General features: G+C 42.0%; 2 protein-coding genes across 18 annotated transcripts in view; one reads left to right on the top strand and one right to left on the bottom strand.

Annotated features, from left to right (window-relative positions):
* Window positions 1-1,494: 1,494 nt before the first annotated feature.
* Window positions 1,495-21,792, bottom strand: part of LOC127530326 (NACHT, LRR and PYD domains-containing protein 3-like) — a 31,422-nt gene continuing 11,124 nt past the window's right edge. The window contains exons 1-13 of one of the 10 annotated variants that reach the window (XM_051936920.1): window positions 19,448-19,484; window positions 17,211-17,308; window positions 16,710-16,841; window positions 16,483-16,626; window positions 16,226-16,348; window positions 12,670-12,819; window positions 11,311-11,383; window positions 10,922-11,150; window positions 8,955-10,740; window positions 8,704-8,877; window positions 2,274-2,447; window positions 1,707-1,976; window positions 1,511-1,638 (exon numbers count right to left, since the gene is read on the bottom strand). In XM_051936920.1, the coding sequence (XP_051792880.1) occupies window positions 1,599-1,638; window positions 1,707-1,976; window positions 2,274-2,447; window positions 8,704-8,877; window positions 8,955-10,740; window positions 10,922-11,150; window positions 11,311-11,383; window positions 12,670-12,819; window positions 16,226-16,348; window positions 16,483-16,626; window positions 16,710-16,798 (3,252 nt within the window). In that variant the 5' untranslated portion in view covers window positions 16,799-16,841; window positions 17,211-17,308; window positions 19,448-19,484 and the 3' untranslated portion in view covers window positions 1,511-1,598. Of the gene's footprint in view, window positions 1,683-1,706; window positions 1,977-2,273; window positions 2,448-8,703; window positions 8,878-8,954; window positions 10,741-10,921; window positions 11,151-11,310; window positions 11,384-12,669; window positions 12,820-16,225; window positions 16,349-16,482; window positions 16,627-16,709; window positions 16,842-17,210; window positions 17,309-18,656; window positions 19,162-19,447; window positions 19,487-21,792 lie in introns of those variants that run through there. The other 9 variants (XM_051936922.1, XM_051936923.1, XM_051936924.1 and 6 more) reach the window with 9 other exon arrangements.
* Window positions 20,921-21,792, top strand: part of LOC127530323 (uncharacterized) — a 133,590-nt gene continuing 132,718 nt past the window's right edge. For 5 of the 8 annotated variants that reach the window (XR_007936875.1, XR_007936871.1, XR_007936874.1 and 2 more), the window contains exon 1: window positions 20,921-21,099. The gene's annotated coding sequence lies outside the window, so the exon portion shown is untranslated. The remainder of the gene's footprint in view (window positions 21,100-21,792) is intronic. The other 3 variants (XR_007936870.1, XR_007936869.1, XR_007936868.1) reach the window with 1 other exon arrangement.

Here is a 21,792-nt window from a genome sequence, read left to right as displayed (position 1 = left end):
TGAACTCTTCTGTCAAAAGCTGAGGGAATTTCCAGACTTGTGTATGCCGCCTCCTCACTGGCACTGGACTGTAAAACTGTCACATTTATTGATAAGATGCTTGTTCATTTTCTGTGGAAAAACCGGACACACTAGATCAGAAAATCTGGAATTCTGAACAACTACAAAAATGGAGGCCTCCACTTTGTTGATTTTTCAATTCTAAACAATGTTCTGAAGATCAAATGGTTCAAATCTTTCTTAAAAATGATGCATCTTTATAGAACTTTATTCCTAAATGTGTATTTCATCAAACTGGAGGACTCCCTTTTCTGTTGGTTTGTAGCTACCAAATAAACAAGATTCCCCTAAAATGATCCAGTTTTCACAAACAGGTTTTGTTGTCGTGGAAAACGGCCTACAAGCACAATTTCTCTCCACATGGGTATTATCTCTGGAATAATGGGGATATACTGCATCAAAATAAAAGCATCTTTCTCAATCGCTGCTTTAACAACAAAATGGACTTCGTCTCACAGCTTCTGACCCCTAGTGGCCATTTTATGAATGACACTGAATTCTGTGAAAAGTCTCCATTCCCTTCAACACTTGAAGAGTTTCCAAAGGTCATTAGCTCCATTCCAGCTGCTGTTGTGACTCTGTGCACTGCCTCCTCTCTTGCAGCAGATATACATGTTGTTAATCCATGTGACACTTATTGTGGCTAAATATGCTTTGGGACGGCAAAGAACAGCAACAGAGCTATACGTGCACTGTTCCAAAGAGAAACGACAACAAAACCTGATGTTATCCATGACTGGAACTCTTTTATTAATAATATCTCTGGTCTCAGGTTTGGCTTTGACCTCACAAGTTCATGTTAACAAAGTTAGGGACATTTATGTTAAAATCTTGCATAAAATCTGTCCATAAAACATTCTATGACTAAGTTCAAACGTGATATAGATGTAAGATGTTCTTTTTGCTCTGAACAGCCAGAAACAGTTCCACATTTTTTATTATTGTAGTTACAGCAGAAAAATGTGGAAGGAAATTTAAAATTTTGTTTAGAAAAACTAAATCTGCAGATTGATTTGTTCTACAAACATCATTTTTGGAGTTTATGCACAGGATGGATCTGAAAAAGACAAGACCTTTATCATCAATCTCATATTAATATTAGTAAAATTTCACATTCATAAAGAAAAATTCAGTCATCAAAAGACAAATTATCTTGTCTTCTATAAAGAATCTGAATATTATTTAAAGTCAATAAATAAATATCTGATAACCAGAAAGCAATAAAAATGTTTACATTTGTAAAATATTTAATTTGCTATAAATGTTTAAATTTGCTCAGCTGGTTTGTTTTTTGTTTGTTTTTAGTTTCCTTTCTTTTCTTTCTTCTTTTCCTTCACAGTGATTTTTGTTAACTCTGTGACTGTTTGTTTCAATATCATGTTGATGTTGGATGTTACCTGTGACTTTTTGAAATTAAAAAAAAGAAAAAAGTTCATCCTGCTTCCTGTCTTTGAGCTAAGCTAGGCTAACAGTTTCCTTTCGGTCATGGTGCAAAGCTGAGCTAACAGTGTTCTTCTGCTTCCACTCTTTTTTGTGAGCTAGGCTGATAGTTTAGTGAGAGTGTCTGTCTGTCTGTACCTCAGAGTGTCTGTCTGTACCTCAGAGTGTCTGTCTGTCTGTACCTCAGAGTGTCTGTCTGTCTGTACCTCAGAGTGTCTGTCTGTCTGTACCTCAGAGTGTCTGTCTGTCTGTACCTCAGAGTGTCTGTCTGTCTGTACCTCAGAGTGTCTGTCTGTCTGTACCTCAGAGTTTCCAGTCTACAGTGTGGATCCTCCACTTTAGCTCTCAGCATCTTCTCTCCTGAGTCTCCTGGATGGTTGTAGCTCAGGTCCAGCTCTCTCAGATTTGAGGTCTTCAAGCTCAGAGCTGAGGCCAGAGAAGCACAGCCTTCCTCTGTGACCAGACAGCCTGACAGCCTGCACACACAAAACAACACAAACCTGATGGACAACACTTGGATGGATGTTTCTCTCTCTCTTTTCTTCTTTGTCTTTCAGATACATTTTGCTGCACATTTCATGCGTCTCAAGCAAATCAACAATCTCAACAATGATTAGTGGGATTTAATCATGTCAAAAATAAACCCTGACAAAGTCCTGCACAAGTTCAGTAAAAGCTCATTTGATGAATCCCATCAGCAGAAATGATTGTACTCAGGTTAGCTGTTTATCCACTGATAGAAATCACATCAGTTTCAAAGTGTGAGTCCTGACCTGAGAGCTTCCAGTTTACAGTGTGGACTCTCCAGTCCAGCAGAAAGACTCTCCACTCCTGAATCCTGCAGGTTGTTGTTAGTCAGGTCCAGCTCTGTCACACTGGAGGACTGGGAGCTGAGGACTGAGGACAGAGCTCCACAGCTTCTCTCTGACAGATTACAGTTATTAAGTCTGAAGAGACAAAGACCAGAAAAGAAGTAAAACATTAAGTTCACTATTTTCTGTCCTGTTGAAAAGACAGCAGTGAATTTAACAACAAATACATCCCACTATGTCCAGAATACAGCAGCACTGAGGACAGACCTCTGAAATATTATTTTAATTATTTATTTTCAAATATACAGAACCAACCAACAGATACCCCTTTCTCCCCCCCCCCCCCCTCTCCCACAAAGCAGGTTAGGAAAGGAAAAACAGACAAACAAAAAGGTAGAAGGGAAAAACAACAACAATAACAAAAAAACATCAGTAAGACACATTTTTGTGGACATCTATAACTGTGATCACATTTTAAAATAATATGGAGATAAACAGACAAAGACCATCAAAATAACTGAGGGGTCATGAGGGTCCTCCACATTTAGTGGGCAGATTGCTGAAACAATGTTTCACTTGGTGATACAAGCACCATATTTGGCACAAAGGTGCTTCAGAACTTACTCTCTTGGAAAAGTACGTTATCCACTTGAAAATACAAAATGGACGCCATTTTTAAAGATGGCCGCCATTCAAAGCGGTTTAAACGGTGTTTTAACTATTTTTTGATTAAATAGTCCTATTTTGATGGTCTATAAATCAAAATATCTGTTGTTGAGTGTGAGAAGTCCAATTCTGCATTTAGAAAATCAAAATGACTGAATACTATGATGATACAACGGAGATTACACTTTACTGATACAGTGTCTGTCATAAGTATTCACCCCCTTTGATGTTTTACTCTTTTATTGCTTTCATAAATCAATCGTGGTCAATAAAATTTAGCTTTTTTAACAAAAAATTATTGGAAAAACTCTTTAATGTCAAAGTGAAAACAGATTTCTATAAAGTAATGTTAATGAAAGAAAATTATATAAATGAAAATAATTGTTTGCATAATTATTCACCCCCTTTTTAATTTAATGGTCTAATTCAATGGAGGTCCATCAGATTGTTGCCAATAGTCTCACAATTAGTGAAATGAAGATCACCTGAGTGGTGTGGGTGTGTTTCAAGTGATTGAGTTGTAAAACATCTGTCTGAAGGGTCCAGAGAGTGGTTGATCAGTATTCCTGGCTACCATTACACCATGAAGACAGAAGAACACTCTAAGCAACTCAGGGAAAGGGTTATTGAGACAACACGGTCTCACGGGGATTCGTGAAACTGTCACGTCATCGGCGTCTTCGGCGTTTGCGGCCGCCACCGCGGCCGCTGGTGTGGCCGGATGTCTGGCGGCCGCAATGGTGGCCGTGGCGGCGGCCGCAAACGCCGATGGACAGCTTAGATCGTCATGAATCCGCCGCTATAAACCACTTTCAGATGTGATTACCACAGCGGGTTTCGCTCGTGGTGAGCGGCACGAAAAACATGACGACATCGTGTTGGTGCGCACGAAACCGAAACAAAAACTGACGTGACAGTTTCACGAATCCCCGTGAGACCGGGCTGATTGAGAAGTACAATTCAGGGGATGTTACAAAAACATTTCCAAGGCACTGAACATCCCCCGGAGTTCAGTGAAATCAATTATCAAGAAATGGAAGGAATATGGCACTTGTGTGAATCTGCCTAGATCAGGCCGCCCTCGTAAACTGAGTGACCTACAAGTAGGAGACTAGTGAGAGAAGCCACCAAGACCCTACAACTACTCTGAAGGAGTTACAAGCTTCAGCTGCTGAGATGGGAGAGACTGTGCATGTAGCAACTGCTGCCCGGGTTCTTCACCGGTCAAAGCTTTATGGGAGAGTGGCAATGAGAAAGACACTGATGAAGAAAAGTCATATTAGATCTGGACTAGAGTTTGCCAAAAAGCACGTGGAAGACTCCATGGTCAAATGGAAGAAGATTCTTTGGTCTGATGAGACCAAAATTGAGCTTTTAGGCCATCAGACAAGACGTCATGTTTGGAGGAAACCAAACACTGCACATCACCAAAAACACACCATCCCCACTGTGAAGCATGGTGGTGGCAGCATCATGCTGTGGGGATGTTTCTCAGCAACTGGACCTGGAAGGCTTGTAAAGATAGAGGACAGAATGAATGCTGCAAAATACACTGAAATCCTGGGGGACAATCTTTTTCAGTCTGCAAGAGAACTACGTCTTGGGAGAAGATTTATTTTCCAGCAAGACAATGATCCAAAACATACTGCAAAAGCTACACAGGAAGGGTTAAAAAAGAACCAGGTAAATGTTCTGGAGTGGCCCAGTCAAAGCCCAGACCTCAATCCTATAGAGAATTTGTGGCTGGACTTGAAAAGGGCTGTTCATGCCCGATACCCGCCCAACCTGACAGAGCTTGAGCAGTTTTGCAAAGAAGAATGGAGCAAAATTGCAGTGGTCAGATGTGCAGACTGACTGAGACCTATCCACACAGACTCACTGCTGTGATTGCAGCCAAAGGTGCATCTACTAAATACTGACTTGAAGGGGGGGAATAATTATGCAAACAATTATTTTCATTTATATAATTTTCTTTCATTAACATTACTTTATAGAAATCTGGTTTCACTTTGACATTAAAGAGTTTTTTCCAATATTTTTTTTGTTAAAAAAGCTAAATTTTATTGACCATGATCGATTTATGAAAGCAATAAAAGGGTAAAACATCAGAGGGGGTGAATACTTATGATAGACACTGTATATAGGGTAATGTTGACTTCGATTCTCTGTTTTACAAACAAAGTGAGAAAAAACTTAAGACTTGTGTGTTGTTTGAGTCAGGAAACGACTTGCTGTTGATGTGCAGCTTCGACTGGTTCTTCTCGTCTTCACATTTGCAGGCACACAACTGTGTACTGTCAAGTAAGATGCAGATGTTGAGGTCTCAAAGAGGACTCAGGCTCATTAAGGCCCTAAGGTAACAAAGGTTTTGAAGCAGATAAGTGAAGATCTTAAGAAGAAAACATTATAAGTTAACCATATGATTATGCTTGCTGAAATATATACACATTTTTTGAAGTATGATTTGATTAAAGTAATGATTCAGATGATTTATTATGTTCAGATTGAGAGGAATGATTTAAGAAGTGATTCTGTGTGAAGTAATCCTTGTTTAGGCTCTGTGTGTGCGTACAGGCCTCATAGGCTTGTGTGTCCAGGCCTTAAGAAAGCAGAAGTGCAGTAAACAACAGTCACCATGACTCGGCAGCCACAGTGACATTGCAGCCTCCTCAGAAAAAAGGGAAGTTTGGGAAAAACCCAAAAGGGTGGGCTGAAATGTTTGTGTGTTAAACAGAATGTGGACACTGTGTATTTGCTGTAACAACATGACTTCTGTATTACTGCTGTATGAGATGACAAAGTTGATTGCATAAGTTAGACGGTGTCAGAGGGCGTACCTAGCCAGTTTTGTGTGTCTGGAGAGAGTATAAGAATGGGAGAGCAGAGACATTATACGGGAGACATTCGCCGGAGCTGCTAAGAAGAAGCTGCAAAGGGAACTTGGCCGGAGTTCTGAAGAATCTTCACCTTCCTCTTTTGCCCAAGAGACGGGAAGACGACGCGGGACTCAGGCTTCAGAGATCGTTGGAGGCAAAGTCCTTTTCTGACTTTGTTCTACAAGCGAAGACCACACTCTGCCAAACGGAGAGTCCTAAGAGGTTCTGAAGTTATCCAGAAGAAACGAAAGAAAGAAATAGAGGGAAGAACCGACTACACCCGAAGAAGCAAAGGAGGCAACAGCACTGGGCTGTCCCCCTCCCCGGGGCTGGGAGACCCAGTGACCCACTACAGCCTGAACAGACGAGGGTTTTCCATCACCACCATACCACAGAGAAGACAGCTGGGGCGTAAGCACTAACGTCCCAGCCAATTCCAGAGATAACTGCCAGACCACGATTGGCTTACGGGACTCCTCCGCTCCCCCCTGCCGAGGGATAAGATCCTTTTGTCCTCAAAGAAGACATCGTACCGAGTCCTCTGGACAACTGAGTGCTTTTCCCAGACGCAAGTCAAGACCGAGTGATACGGTAGTGGCCACGCTGTTCGCTCTCTCTCCTAAATTCAATAATTAGAGAAGATTGTCAGGTACGCTTAATTTAGTTACTTTAGTATCATTTTTAATCAGAAATAATTAATTGTTTAATCATGAATTGATGCTGTGCTCTTGCTAAACTTGCTTAATAAAACGCTCTATTGCATTTAAAGAGAAGCCTAATGAAATTATTATAAACCACTGAAAATCTGCATAGTGGTAAAAAGTTAAGTTGATTGTGTGCATTCAATCCAATGGTTCTTAAAGGTTACTTAGTCCAAAGTGAGAGTGTTTAAACATTACCCCTGAGGTTAGTTCTTTCCAAACCTCTAAAACGAACCCAGGAATAGCACCAAGTGCAAGCAGTCCTTAGAGAGAAGCTGTCCGATAACGAATGTGAATGATAGATCAATTCTACTACTTAGAAAGGCTGCTTGGTGGGATAGCATTTATCAGATAAGAGGGGTGAGACATTCGGATGCAAGGCAGTCAGAACCTGGGCGAGTGTCTCTCGATTCCAGCTTAATTTATTCTGCTGAAACCTGTTAGGTGGAATACTAATAGGCAGATAGAATCTAACCCTTTAAACGGAGAGCTGGACCAGACTTAACCTGAGGCAAGGGTTAAAAAGGCTAGACTGGCGAACAGTACACTTCAGGCTGAAGCTCAACATTTGGCGACTATTTTGGTGATACTTAGCACTGTTTGGCCTCAATGTATCCTCAATACCACCTCCATCATCCAGTCTGGATGGGTCTAACCTGATGGGTAAGAGGTTGATCAGAACTACAGTCATAACGGGTAGGGGGAGAATTCAACTCCTCTTTTGTATCTGTCTGACAGAGGCAACACTTCTTCCAGTCAGTTTTTGTAGCGCAACTCAACGGATTGTTGGCGGACATCTTGTGTTATATGGTTAAAGGCCGAGGGGTTATCCTTTTACCATCCAACCATACAAGACATCAAAGCACATTAAACTATGGGATGCAACTAGGTTCAAGCATCTGGTGCCCTACACCTAGCCCAATCGTTCATCCAGTGCCATTTAAGTCCCGTGCGATCTGTACACCATCCAGGTAACTGAAGCCCCCGTTACCCTTGGCTCGGCTCTCCCGCGCTGGCACATCCTGTCAATTCAGGTGCGGCTATCGAACTACAAAACTACAACTAATTAAACTTCTAGTTGAGATATATACAGGGGCTTATTAGATAGCATTTGGAACACTCAAGTATACTAAAACTACAGTGAGTACACCACTACAACGGTTAGTAAACTACAACTACAGCTAGTACACTACAAGCTGACACTGAATCCCATGCTGAGTCTCACAGCAGTGATGTCACCAGTGTGCCCTGGTTGTGCTTTGACATCACTCTTATAAAATATTACACACCAATAGAGCCTGACCACAGCATTTCAATGAATGATCATGGATGTCTGCCTTCAACTTAATGCAATATCTGTTATCAAACAGCTTCTGAAACCCCTAATTTTCAGTCACGTTATTGCCGCCATTTTAAAACGGGCGGCCATATTGGAATTTAATTCACACCATTGAGTTTTTCCAGTCAGAATACATTCATTTTGATGTTTGGATCATGAACATGTTTCTGTTCATTAAAGTTGTACTTCGAAAACCATTTCTTTGCATTTAACAAGGCGGCCATCTTGAAAACTGTTGGCCATCTTGGATTTTCAGCTGGATAATGTACTTTTCTTAAAATGCACATCCTAAACATCATTTGTGTCAAATTTGGTGCTTGTATCACCAAGTGAAAAATTCTTATGGACTATTCAATTAATCTGCCCCACTAATTGTGTAATGTGATCAAGAAACGGTTGCCATATCTGATGGAATCTATCTGGTTTCCCAGCAATCTCAAATCGAATCTTCTCTAAATGCAATGTACTCGAAAACTCTGTGAGCCAAGCTTCAAGACGAGGAGACATCTCCTTGTTCCATACTTTGAGAATCATCTTCTTAGCTATGACCACTCCATACTGAATTGACAGAACCTTCCAGTGACTAAAAGCCTCAAATTGTTTGGTCCTGGTTCTGTGATGCAGGTTCCAGGTTGTTCAGTTCCTGTAGTGGAAGAGGCCTCATTAAGAGAAACTAGAGCTAAAGGTCAGTAACACAACTGATCTGAGTCATACAAATACAGAAAACCTCCCACCTCAGCTGTTCTGCTCATCATGAATAAAAACACATTTTAAATGGTCATCAGTTGAACAGGTTGATGAGTCCTGACCTGAGAGCTTCCAGTTTACAGTGTGGACTCTCCAGTCCAGCAGAAAGACTCTCCACTCCTGAATCCTGCAGGTTGTTGTTAGTCAGGTCCAGCTCTGTCACACTGGAGGACTGGGAGCTGAGGACTGAGGACAGAGCTCCACAGCTTCTCTCTGACAGATTACAGCCACTCAGTCTGAAGAGACAAATAGCAGATTATACTGATGAAACAGCAGCAAAATGAAAAAGGATCTTCAGTCTCCAACTACTTACACAACTTTCTTGGAGGCTTTGACCACTGGCAGCAGCCTCAGAAGAACCTCCTCTGAAGCAGAGTATTTCTTCAGGTCAAACACGTCCAGATGTTCTCCTGATGACAGTAAGATGAAGCCCAGAGCTGACCACTGAGCAGGAGACAGTTTATCTGTGGACAGATGTCCTGATCTCAGGGACTGTTGGATCTCCTCCACTAGAGAAACATCCTTCAGTTCATTCAGAGAGTGGAACAGATTGATGCTTCTCTCTGCAGACACATCCTCACTGATCTTCTTCTTGATGTACTCCACTGTTTCCTGATTGGTCTGTGAACTACTTCCTGTCTGTGTCAGCAGGCCTCGTAGAAGATTCTGATTGGTCGGCAGTGACAGACCCAGGAGGAAGCGCAGGAACAAGTCCAGGTGTCCGTTTGGACTCTGTAAGGCCTCGTCCACAGCTCTCTGGTAGAAAGCTGTTGGATCAGGTTTGTTGGAGGTTGTTTGTTGTTCTTCTTCCATCAGGTTGATTCCAGACTTGATGAAGGTCTGATGGACATAAAGAGCAGCCAGAAACTCATGAACGCTCAGATGGACGAAGCAGAACACCTTGTCCTGGTACAGTCCTCTCTCCTCTTTAAAGACCTGTGTGAACACTCCTGAGTACACTGAGGCTGCTTCCACATCGATGCCACACTCTGTCAGGTCGGACTCATAGAAGATCAGGTTTCCTCTCTGCAGCTGATTAAAAGCCAGTTTTCCCAGAGACTCAATCATCCTCCTGCTGTCTGGACTCCAGTGTGGATCTGTCTCAGCTCCTCCATCATACTTGACCTTCTTGACTTTGGCCTGAACCACCAGGTGGTGGATGAACATCTCAGTCAGGGTTCTGGGCAGATCTCCTCCCTCTCTGCTTCTCAGCAGCTCCTCCAGAACTGTAGCAGTGATCCAGCAGAACACTGGGATGTGGCACATGATGTGGAGGCTTCGTGACTTCTTCATGTGGGAGATGATGCTGCTGGCCTTCTTCCTATCTCTGAATCTCTTCCTGAAGTACTCCTCCTTCTGTGGGTCGGTGAACCCTCTGACCTCCGTCACCATGTCCACACAGTCAGGAGGGATCTGATTGGCTGCTGCAGGTCGTGTGGTTATCCAGAGGCGAGCAGAGGGAAGCAGATTCCCCCTGATCAGGTTTGTCAGCAGCACATCCACTGAGGTGGACTCTCTAACATCAGTCAGGACCTCATTGTTGTGGAAGTCCAGAGGAAGGCGACACTCATCCAGACCGTCAAAGATCAACACAACCTGGAAGTCTTCAAAGCTGCAGATTCCTGCTGCTTTGGTTTCACTGAAGAAGTGATGAACAAGTTCCATCAAGCTGAACTTTCTCTCTTTCAGCACATTCAGCTCTCTGAAAGTCAATGGAAACATGAAGTGGATGTCCTGGTTGCTTTTGTCTTCAGCCCAGTCCAGAGTCACCTTCTGTGTTAACACTGTTTTCCCGATGCCAGCCACTCCCTTTGTCATCACTCTTCTGATTGGTCCATCTCCTCCAGGTGAGCCTTTAAGGATGTCTTCTGGTCTGATGCTTCTTTCTGCTCTGTCTGCTTTCCTGGATGCTGCTTCAATCTGTCTGACCTCATGTTCATCATTGACCTCTGCAGTCCCTCCCTCTGTGATGTACAGCTCTGTGTAGATCTCATTCAGGAGGGTCTTCTGTCCTGCTTTAGCGATGCCCTCAAACACTCTCTGGAACTTCTCCTTCAGACCACGTTTAAGTTCACGTCCACAAACTCCAGCAGCAAGTTCTGAATGAAAACACGAGAAAGAAAGAGTGAAGTAGAAGTAACCTGGATATTAAAGCACCAAAGTAGCAATAAAGTGAAGGTGACAGTTTGTCCCCTAAAGACTGATTGTGTGAAGATATTCTGAGACTTTAGTAAATGTTCTGTTGATCAGCAGCTTCAGTCTTTACACAAATCCTCTTACTGCTCTGCAGACAGTCAGCCAGCTTCTCCTGCTTCATCCTCCTCAGGAACAACACTGTGATCTGCTCAAACATCTCTCTGCTGCTCCTCTCATCTTCATCATCACCCTCCAACTCCTCCTCATCCTCCCTCTGACTCTCTGAGGAGCATTCTGGGTAATCTGGACTCACAAGCTTCTGCATCTTCTTCAGCTCCTTCTTCACAAAAGTCACCATGTTGTCCTCCAGCAGCTGGAACAGAGAAATGTGTCAATGAGTCCATCAGAGTCAAATCATGGAGCCAAACATCAGATCCATTGTGGACACACTGACAGTCCACTGGTCTACAAAGAGCAGCATGGAGACGCCTGAACACAACAGATGGAGAACAACTTGTTGTCCATGAACTCACCATGAATATGGAGTCCAGGTGATGCTGCTGGACAGACTGAGCTCTGGGAACCTCTGAGTTCTGCTGCTCCACTCTGTGGATCAACATCAACAGTTAACTCTCACTTTATCACACAGAGACATCTACAGGACTTAAAGTGAAAAATAATCCTCAGCCTGAACTTTTTTGCTTTTGGGTCGGGGTACAATCTAACTAAGTAGAAAGAAATTCAGCTATGTGCCTTCACAAAGTCAGACTACAGAGTATAGGAACACCAAAAAGGTCAGTAGGTGGAGGTAGTACTCCATCTGACTACAACATGGTGCAAATATGTTTAGCAACTAATCAGTAAAAGACATGGAAAAGGACATTGACCCCCCTTTAAAGCATCATTTGCACTATTTATTCTGAAATACAACCATGTAAACAGTTACAGTGAAAAAGAAAAATTACCATTTCTTTATTTATTTTTTAAAGTTATGTTTGTGGTCTTTTGTTGTCTTTATTTGATAGTCAGAGTGGAGAGGCAGACAGGAAAGCAGGGACCAGAATGAGGGGAAGACATGCAGTAAAGAGCTGGAATCCAACCCAGGACGCTGTGTTGAGCTGTCTGGATGCACCGTTTATTTGAACTCCACCAAGGAACACGGCGGAGTTACTGTGACCATCGTACGTTTGTCCTGCCGTCTATTTGTCTGTGTGCAAGTTTACTGAAAAAAAAGTGGACCAAGGGATTTGGATGAACTTTTCAGAGAAGCTCAGAAATGACTCAAGGACCAAGTGATCAAATTTTAGCAGTGATGCCGCTTATAGTCTGGATCCATGAATTTGTTACAGAGTTCTGTATCACTGCCAGATAGCACCACAGCGTCACTGTAACCATGACAACAGACTCACCTGCAGCTGGATCTCAACGTCTTTCTAAGACCCGCCCCCACTCTACTTCCATTGGCTAGTGATTTTAGTTTGGTTGAGAGCAAAAGCTGTGTTCCTCTCATTCCATTGGTTGTTACGTGAAATACTGCTGCTGCATCTTCACTGTCCAATAAATATGAGCAGATGTGTATGTATGCAGGTGTGTTTGTGTGTATATTTATATACAGATATTTATATAGAGATATTTAAATATAGATATTTATATATAGAGAGATATTTTATTTAAATAATTTTCTTACATGTATATATATTTTTTTATTTAGAATAACTTTCACTTTGTTTTTTTTATCAGTCTGACGATGAGGCTTTTTGCATCGTAATTTCAGTGATAATGTGCACCAACTAGTGTATGTTCTGGTTAGCTATTCTATTCTTTTCAATTCTGTTGTCTTCTATTCTGGACGAACTCGATTGGCAGCATACTTCTTGTTCTGAACATCTTACCTCTCTGCAGCAGGACCTGGTTCTCCTTTAAAATGAAGAGGAATATCCTTAGACCGGTCACTCCTGAAGGACACACAGCTGGATGCAGGTCCAGGTCCAGGTCCAGGTCCAGGTCCAGGTCCAGGTCCAGGTCCAGGTCCAGGTGGATTCCTGTCAATAATGATGCAGCAGTGATGTGATGCTGAGTTCTGACATGTAGCAGAGTCCAGTAGGCTAATGTACAGACTAACATGCAGGCTAATGTACAGGCTAACATGTAGGTTAAAATGTAGGCTAATATGCAGGCTAATGTACAGACTAACATGTAGGCTAAAATGTAGCCTAATGTACAAGCTAACATGTAGGCTAACATACAGACTAATATGTAGGGAAAAATGTGGGCTAACATGTAGGCTCATGTACAGCCTAACATTTAGGCTAAAATGTAGGCTAACATGTAGGCTAACATACATGCTAACATACAGTCTATGGCTGAATCCCAAACCGCCCCCTACACACTATCCCTACACACTACCCCTCCGTTTGCGCGTTCCCGTGGAGGGTCCTCCATATTAAGGGCCGTCCCAAACCGCGTAGTGCGGAGGGAGAGTGGACTGTTCAGCCCTTAAATAGCGAGTCTGCATCGATGCTCACTCTGGACAACTTTTTCAGGAAGTGCAACGTCGAAATGGAGGAGGAAACAACATATCGATGTGAGTTCCACATGCGTCCTTTATTTCTCCCACGCCTTTTTCACACTGACAGAACATTACAAAGAGTGGTGAAAAACATAAATCAAAAGAAATAAATCTTCTTCTCTGCTGACGTTTGATTTAATTGTGCACCCCCTGACACCTTAAAATTTGAACACAACTGACAGAATTCATTCATTCATTTGTTGGATTGAAATGCCAGATAATAGGATTGGAAAACATGTGAGTGAAAAAAAGGTGGACGCTTTCGTCTTCTGGAAGCAGCAGCGATCCTTGTTAGTTGCAACCTGTGCCACAGCGCTACAGCCATGACAGTAGGCGTCTTTGTGTTACCATGGCGATGACGTCTTCCATTTTCCGGTGAGGCGACAGGGCGTCTCTTTCTTTCTTTCTTTTATTGGCGGTTGGCAACCAACTTTTAGGTGCATTTACCGCCACCTAATGGACTGGAGTGTGAGTCAAGAGATGGTCAGAAGAGAAAAAGAAAAAAAAAAAAAACTATATCCTATTTCCTAACCCCGTTGCCCTCAAATAATTCATTAAAACACCTAATCCTTCCTGTAACGCACTCCCTAAAAGACTACCTAAAGTTAACTCCTGTTTTCCTCTCTGCAACATTTATATCACCCTAACCCAAAGTGTATTATGAACATTAAAGTCTCCACACCATACAATGTTGTCTTGCATCTGCCCAGCTATGTTATTTAATGAAGCCAATATTAATTTATTACATGAGTTGTAGTATTAACTATTGTTATATTTCCACTGCAGAATAACTATGAACATGTAGAACCACCAGCCCGTGTCTGAGTTAGGAGGATTCCCATGAAGCATTTCTTTCACACCCTCCCAGTGCAACCCTTTCACCCCAAGATATTTCTCTGCTGATTTAACTATGATTTTTATCTTTTCTGTTTTCCTTTCAGTTTGTGCTGAACAATTTATTACATCCACCATAAAAAGAACAAACTCCCTTTTCCCCATGATCAGTGTGTCTTCTTTAATTTTCTGACATCCTTTAAATGACTCCACTTGCTTGTTTTCTGTACTAACTCTTGTTTCTTTGACCGATCCCTTTCTGGCTGCTTCAGCATACGTTACCTGTTGACAATTTTTGACCCGCTGTACCTCTGTTGCTCTTTTGCTGGCTTCACACCCCCGATAAGCTGAACTATGTTCACCTCCACAGTTACAGCATTTAAGTTTTGCTCCTGCTTCACATTTGCCATATTCATGTTCTCCTGCACATCTTCCACATCTTTGCTTTCCTCTACAGACTGCTGCTACATGTTTCTGACACTTAAAACATCTCAGTGGAGGTGGAACATAGGGCCTGACCTCATAGCTGATGTATCCTATGGATACTCTCTCTGCCAACACTGTTTCTTCCATTTTAATCATGACAGACAGACTGTTACATTTTTCTCCATACCTGGTTGTTTGCAGACGTTTTGCTTCAATAACTTTGGCTCCTGTTACATTATCTATGACTTGTTGTTCCGTCACATTTGTTGGGACTCCTGTAATAACCCCTATCACAAACTTTTTATCCTCAATCATTGAGCATTGTTCTTTCCTTCTATCTTATTCTGATTGCCTTGCCTTGTTGTGCACTGTCCCTACAAATTACTAATAAAGACCCATTACACAATATTTTGGCACATTTAATTTCACCCAGCATCCTGTTTAAAATCTTTGTTAACTGGATTGGGTTCCACTCACCAAACGAAGCACCATCTTGGGTAAGTTTAATGATCACTTTGTACAAATCTTTCTGTCTTTCCACTGTCACAACTCTTTGATCACTTTCATTGTCCTCTTACGTCTGGTACGACTCGATTCTACTGCGTTCCAGGACTCGTCTTTCCCACCACCAGATTCAGTTCCCATCTCACTTCCTGATCCTTCACTGCATTCTGCCATCTCTTGCCCATTCTCAGACCAGTCGTGCCAACCGCCACCACCGCCTTCATCAGCCTTTTTCCTCGCCAGTAACACACGTGCCGCCGCAGACGCCATCTCATAATCCCTCTGAGTGAACATCACGTCATTCTCCTCCAGCGTCCTCCCTCCCCACCCAGGCTGACATCATCTCCGACAGGGCGTCCCATTCCTGACGATCGTATTTATACCCTCCCCCTTCAATTAAAGTGCCCTCCACAGCTGCGAGTGTGACTTCTTTTAGAGTGACACTCGGTAGTGGAGGGGGAGTCTGGAGGGGGTGGTTTGGGACTGAGTCTAACATGTAGGCTAGCATACAGGCTAGCATACAGGCTAGCATACAGGCTAACATACAGGCTAGCATACAGGCTAACATACAGGCTAACATACAGGCTAGCATACAGGCTAGCATACAGGCTAACATACAGGCTGGCATACAGGCTAACATACAGGCTAACATACAGGCTAGCATACAGGCTAACATACAGGCTAGCATACAGGCTAACATACAGGCTAGCATACAGGCTAACATACAGGCTGGCATACAGGCTAACATAGAGGCTAACATACAGGCTAGCATACAGGCTAGCATACAGGCTAACATACAGGCTAACATACAGGCTAGCATACAGGCTAACATACAGGCTAGCATACAGGCTAGCATACAGGCTAACATACAGGCTAGCATACAGGCTAACAAGGCTTATCTGATCACAGAACTGGAGTTTTGTCCAGTAAAACTATTTCTTGATATTTTAGTGAACTCAGAGTTCTTGCTGTGATCCACCTGGTTCTGTTTTTAATGTCTCTGTGGATGATGTTCACGTTATTAGCATCACTTCTTCTAAACATTTGTTCTGTTTGATGAGGAGCCAATCTGCTATCAAACTAGCAGCTCTGAAACCTTGTTCTGAACATCTTACCTCTCTGCAGCAGGACCTGGTTCTCCTTTAAATTCAATAGGATGATCCTTAGACCGGTCACTCTTGAAGGACACACAGCTGGATGCAGGTCCAGGTCCAGACGACTCTGATCTCTGATGGATTCTGGTAAATAGAGAGGAAAACCACCAGGAAGGAAAAATCATGAAGCAGAGTTTCAGTGATTTAATGATGGAACATATTTGGAACAATAACAGAACATTTGACACAACAGTCAGTAGTTTGATTTCACAGCTTACCTCTTTGCAGCAGGAGGTTGATGATCTTTAAAGTCAATGAGGCGACGCTTAGACCGGTCATTCTTGAAGGACACACAGCTGGATGCAGGTCCAGGTCCAGGTCCAGGTCCAGGTCCAGGTCCAGGTCCAGGTCCAGGTGGATTCCTGTCAATAATGATGCAGCAGTGATGTGATGCTGAGCTCTGACATGCAGCAGAGTCCTGGACAGTTAGAGATGGTGCTCTCACCTCTGAGCTTTGCTCTGGTTCTCCTGTTCCCCACACAGAGAGCTTTTAGAGGGAGGGACTCCCTCCTCTCTGTCCTCACACTCATCCATGATGCTCAACTCACAGCAGCTCACACACACTTTCTACCTTCACCTGCACAGGAAACAAACATCATTCATCCACTCAGATCCTCCTGGAGAAGATCAGCTGCTGCACTTCTACTATCAGTCCAGCAGATGGAGTCATGGAGCTGCAGAGACTCACCCACAAACCCAAAGTCAGAAAGACAAAACAACAAAGAAACATCAGCAGCTCATCAAACTGACTCAAGTCCATCAATAATCTCAGAGAAATATTGACTGATTGCAGTCAATCAATAAGCTAATAATCATATTGATCCATGTTTAAACAGCAGTCATCCACAGTTTGTGCTGAAATAAGAAGTGAACATGTAGAAACATGACAGAGCAGAAACAAACAGCAACATTACTGAAGTTAAAGCAGCAAACAAAGCAAACTTACACTTTATTCAAAGCGCTGAAGAAGAAGAAGAAAGTTTCCAGTCCACTCCTGGACGCTCAGACAGGTGATCTGTTTCCTGGAACCAGTCAGGACTCCACCTATGAGGAAGCAGCAGGCAGACTTTCACAATAAGAGCACATTTTACAGGCTGATTCCCACTCATTTCATGTTATCCATTATTTCTACATTCAACCTTTTTCATGTCACTCAACGTCCAACACAACTTGTACAAACCCTGTTCTTCATGAAAGTAGAATGTGAAACAACTCCCCAAAAAATGCAAAAATCAACACAAAAAGGCACAAAATCACTTTAAAAATGCATAAAAAACATAAAAAGACACAAAATGACCATAAAAACACTCAAAATAACAATAAATGACATGAAATAACCCCCAAAAATGAAAAAAATCACCACAAAAAGATGCAAAATCCCTTTAAAAAATTAATTTAAAAAAACAGAAAAAGAAATTTAATTTTCACAAAAACACTGAAAATAGCAGCGAATGATGTGAAATAACCTCAGTGACTGAAATTGCTTCAATAAAGGTCCAAAATCACTTTAAAAAAGCAAAATGGACATTATAAAGTCACTAAATTACCATAAAAACACTGAAAATCTCAACAAATGATGTGAAATAACCTCAAAACACTTAAAAAAAACTCAAAAAATGTGTAAAATCACCACAAAAAGATGCAAAATCCCTTTAAAAAATGAATTTAAAAAAACAGAAAAAGAAATTTAATTTTCACAAAAACACTGAAAATAGCAGCGAATGATGTGAAATAACCTCACAGTGGTTACTGTGAGTGATTACAGTCAAATCCACTTAGTTTGAGCAGTGGGATTCATTTTCAGTCCTGGAGTTTGAGGCCTCAGACCAGCCCACTTTAGATCAGAACCAGCAAATGATGTGAAACAACCTCACAGGGACTGAAATTGCTTCAATAAAGGTCCAAAATCACTTTTAAAAAGCAAAATGGACATTATAAAGTCACTAAATTACCATAAAAACATTGAAAATCTCAACAAATGATGTGAAATAACCTCAAAACACTTCAAAAAAACTCAAAAAATGTGTAAAATCACCACAAAAATGTGCAAAAACTTTTTAAAAATACATAAAAAGTCACTAAATTACTCCAGAAACATGTAAATTACAACAGATTCTGTAAAATATCCTCATAAAGACTGAAATCACTACAAAATGTGCAAAATCACTTTCAAAGATCTTAAATTCACATAAAAAGTCACTAAATTACCACAAAAGCATCCAAAATCTCAACAAAAGGTGTGAAATAACCTCAAAAAGACTTGAAATAACACCAAAAAAATGCAAAAATCACAACAAAATGGCTCAAAATCACTTTAAAAATGAATAAAAAATAGTTAAGTCACCAAATTACCACAAAAACATTCAAATAACAACAAATGATGTGAAATCACCTCATCCAGACTGAAACTCCATCCAAAGTTATCGTTTAATAAATGCTGTGTGAATGTTTGTGAACCGTACTGAATCTCTCTGACTTGACCATCAGCTGTTGGTTCCATGCAGACACTAATAAAACTAGTGGCTCACATCAACATAGTGTGTTTCTGAGCTCAGTTCAGGCAGCAGACTGTAGAAAGTGGAAGAAACATCCCAGTCCTCTACAAGTCACAGCTACTAACGTTCCAGTGAGGCAGCTGTCTGTTCTCTGATCAACCTGATGATTAAAGTCAACAGACTGGAGGAGATTGAGGCTTTTTAACGCTTTCATCACTGATGGTACTGACAGGGAAACAGGCAGAGATCACAGTCAAATCCACTTAGTTTGAGCAGTGGGATTCATTTTCAGTCCTGGAGTTTGAGGCCTCAGACCAGCCCACTTTAGATCAGAACCCGTTCTGATTAAAATCATGTCATTAGAACCTCACATGTTCCGTCTGCTATAGAACACTGTTCTGGAAAACCTCTAGTTCACTGTATTTTTATACAATATTTACAATTCAGAACAAGTAAGGGTTGCTTTAAAACATGCAGGTTTATTTCAGATGACTTTCATCTTCTTCCCTTTCAGCTGTGTTACTTTTAATGATCAAAACAGAACGGGTCACTGTTATGGTTTGAGCATAGAAAGTGGTTCTAGTGAACTAATGCTTGTTTGTTCTCTCTGTTCCTTTACAGACAGGAATAATCCTCTCATCACTCCTGGATCTGCTTCTGACTCTAAATCACATTCTAAAATGCTCACAGTTCTCAGCACAAACAGTCCTGCTCCACATTATTGGCACCGCTGGAATGTTTCCAGAAAATCCACCGTTTCTCCCAGAAGCTGTTGCAGTTACAAATGTTTCTGGTTTTCCACGTGTTCGTTTCCTAGTGTCACAAAGCTGGGTCTGTGTCAGAGATCATGGGTGTTCCAGCAGGACAATGAGCTGAAATGTAGCTCAGATAGCACCAAGAAATGGTTGGAGACAAAGTTCTGGAGAGTTCTGAAGCGGCAGCAGTGAGTCCAGATCTAAATCCCACTGAACACCTGTGGAGAGATCTCAGAACTGCTGTTTCTAGAAGGAACCCTTCAAACCTGAGAGACCTGGAGCAGTTTGCAGAAGAACAGTGGTCCACAACTCCATCTGAGAGGAGGAAGAAGCTTGTTGATGGTTCTAGGAAGTGACTGCTTTCAGTTTTTTCCTCCAAAGGGTGGAAACCAAACACTGAGTTCAGGTGCCAACAAAGATGTCCGGCCCATTTTCTGAGTTTTCTGCAAAATTAGCTCAATTTTGGCTTTTTTCTTCTGATTTTTGTGTTATTTTAATGCACAGGAAGGAAATAAAGACGTGTAAAACCAGAAACATTTGTAGCTGCAACAACTTCTGGGAGAAACGGTGGATTTTCTGGAAACATTCCAGCGGTGCCGATAATGTGGACCAGGACTGGATCTGTCCTTTTTCCAGACCTTCTGATCAGTTCAGCTCAGTTTCATTCATGTAGATGTGAATCATCTTCTCCTACAGAGCAGCTCTACACCAGACTCTTCATTAGATTCATTCTGATAAGATTCTCTCTGGACTTGTGGCTCATGGCTGATGTTGGTTCTGGATCTTTCTTCTGACTCTGAGGAGCTCCAAGACAAAGTTTACCAGCATCAGACTATTATTTACATTCTATAACGTGATGTTTTACGCCACAACCACACACAATTCACTGACTGGATAATGAATTAAAGTGAACGGTGTTCTGAAGAACAGTTCAGCATCTTTCTGTATCTTTTCCATCGTCCTCATTTGTTTCTAACCGTGAGCTCGTTTCACAGAAATAGTTTCCATTTTCAGCACATTTGTCTGCTTCTGTTTCCACAGATTTCCTCTTTTTAATTCTTGCCTTCTTATCCTTCCTCTTTCTATTCTCCATCTTTCAAACACCTCTGACCGTTTGAACGGACGAGTTACGTCAGAGTGAGTCTGCAAAAAAAGAAAAGGAAAAAAAGAGAAATCAGAGAAAAAGAGCTGCTATGGAGGAGGCCCAGGAACAGCGGTAGCAGCTCATGATCAACCCAGAGCCATGACTGAACAAAAATAATAAGATTAATTAAAGGTGAACATCAGATAGTAGACAATAGTCCCGCTCCTCCCTATCAGCTCGTTAAGGGGACGGCTAGAGAACAGCCTCCTGCTGTCTGGATCCACCGCGGTCAAACCAGCCCTCACTGCTAAACGCTTGGTCAAACTGGCCAAGTACCCCTGACTGCAGCCCGCAGATCGGGGCGTGCCTCAACGTGGGCGGAGCTCAACGTTGAGCTCCGCCCACGTCGAGCTAAACGTGGGCGGAGTTAAACGTTGAGCTCCGCCCGCATAGCGCAGTTGAACCGCCGAAGAAGAAGAAGAAGAAGTTTCCAAAATGGAGGTAAGCACGTGTATCTTTTGTTTAAACGTGCTGTTTTAACGTGTTTTAACGTTGCTGTTTTGCTATTTTGTGATAGATAAGGAAGGAAGTGATATTATTTTATCTCCAGCTGCATTATCTCCTTGCATTAGTTTTAGACTTACGTCAGACTTATTTATTTTGTCACGTGCTAAGTAGTAAGCTCATTAGAAAAGTGACGTTTAACAAAACAAAACGATGCCATTCCTTTTAGAATTAGACTAATTCAAAAATATTCAGAGTAATCTACTGGAATTGGAGGAGAAGCTAGAGGCGTGGAGGTTTGCCCTGGAAAGGAGAGGAATGAAGGTTAGCCGCAGCAAGACGGACTATCTGTGTGTGAATGAGAGGGACCCAAGTGGAAGAGTGAGATTACAGGGAGAAGAGATCAAGAAGGTGGAGGATTTTAAGTACTTAGGGTCAATAGTCCAGAGCAATGGAGAGTGTGGAAAAGAGGTGAAGAAGCGTCTACAGGCAGGCTGGAACGGCTGGAGAAAAGTGTCATATGTGATAGAAGAGTTTCAGCTTAAATGTTAGGAAAGGTTTACAAAACTGTGGTGAGACCAGCCATGTTGTTTGGTCTGGAGACAGTGTCCCTGAGGAAAAGACAGGAGGCAGAGCTGGAGGTAGCAGAACTGAAGATGCTGAGGTTCTTTTGGGAGTGACCAGGATGGA

This window comes from Acanthochromis polyacanthus, chromosome 16 (assembly GCF_021347895.1).
Source record: "Acanthochromis polyacanthus isolate Apoly-LR-REF ecotype Palm Island chromosome 16, KAUST_Apoly_ChrSc, whole genome shotgun sequence".
NCBI lineage: Eukaryota > Metazoa > Chordata > Actinopteri > Pomacentridae > Acanthochromis > Acanthochromis polyacanthus.
The sequence above is the reverse complement of the archived record's forward strand: the minus strand, read 5'-3'. Positions and strand labels throughout refer to the sequence as shown.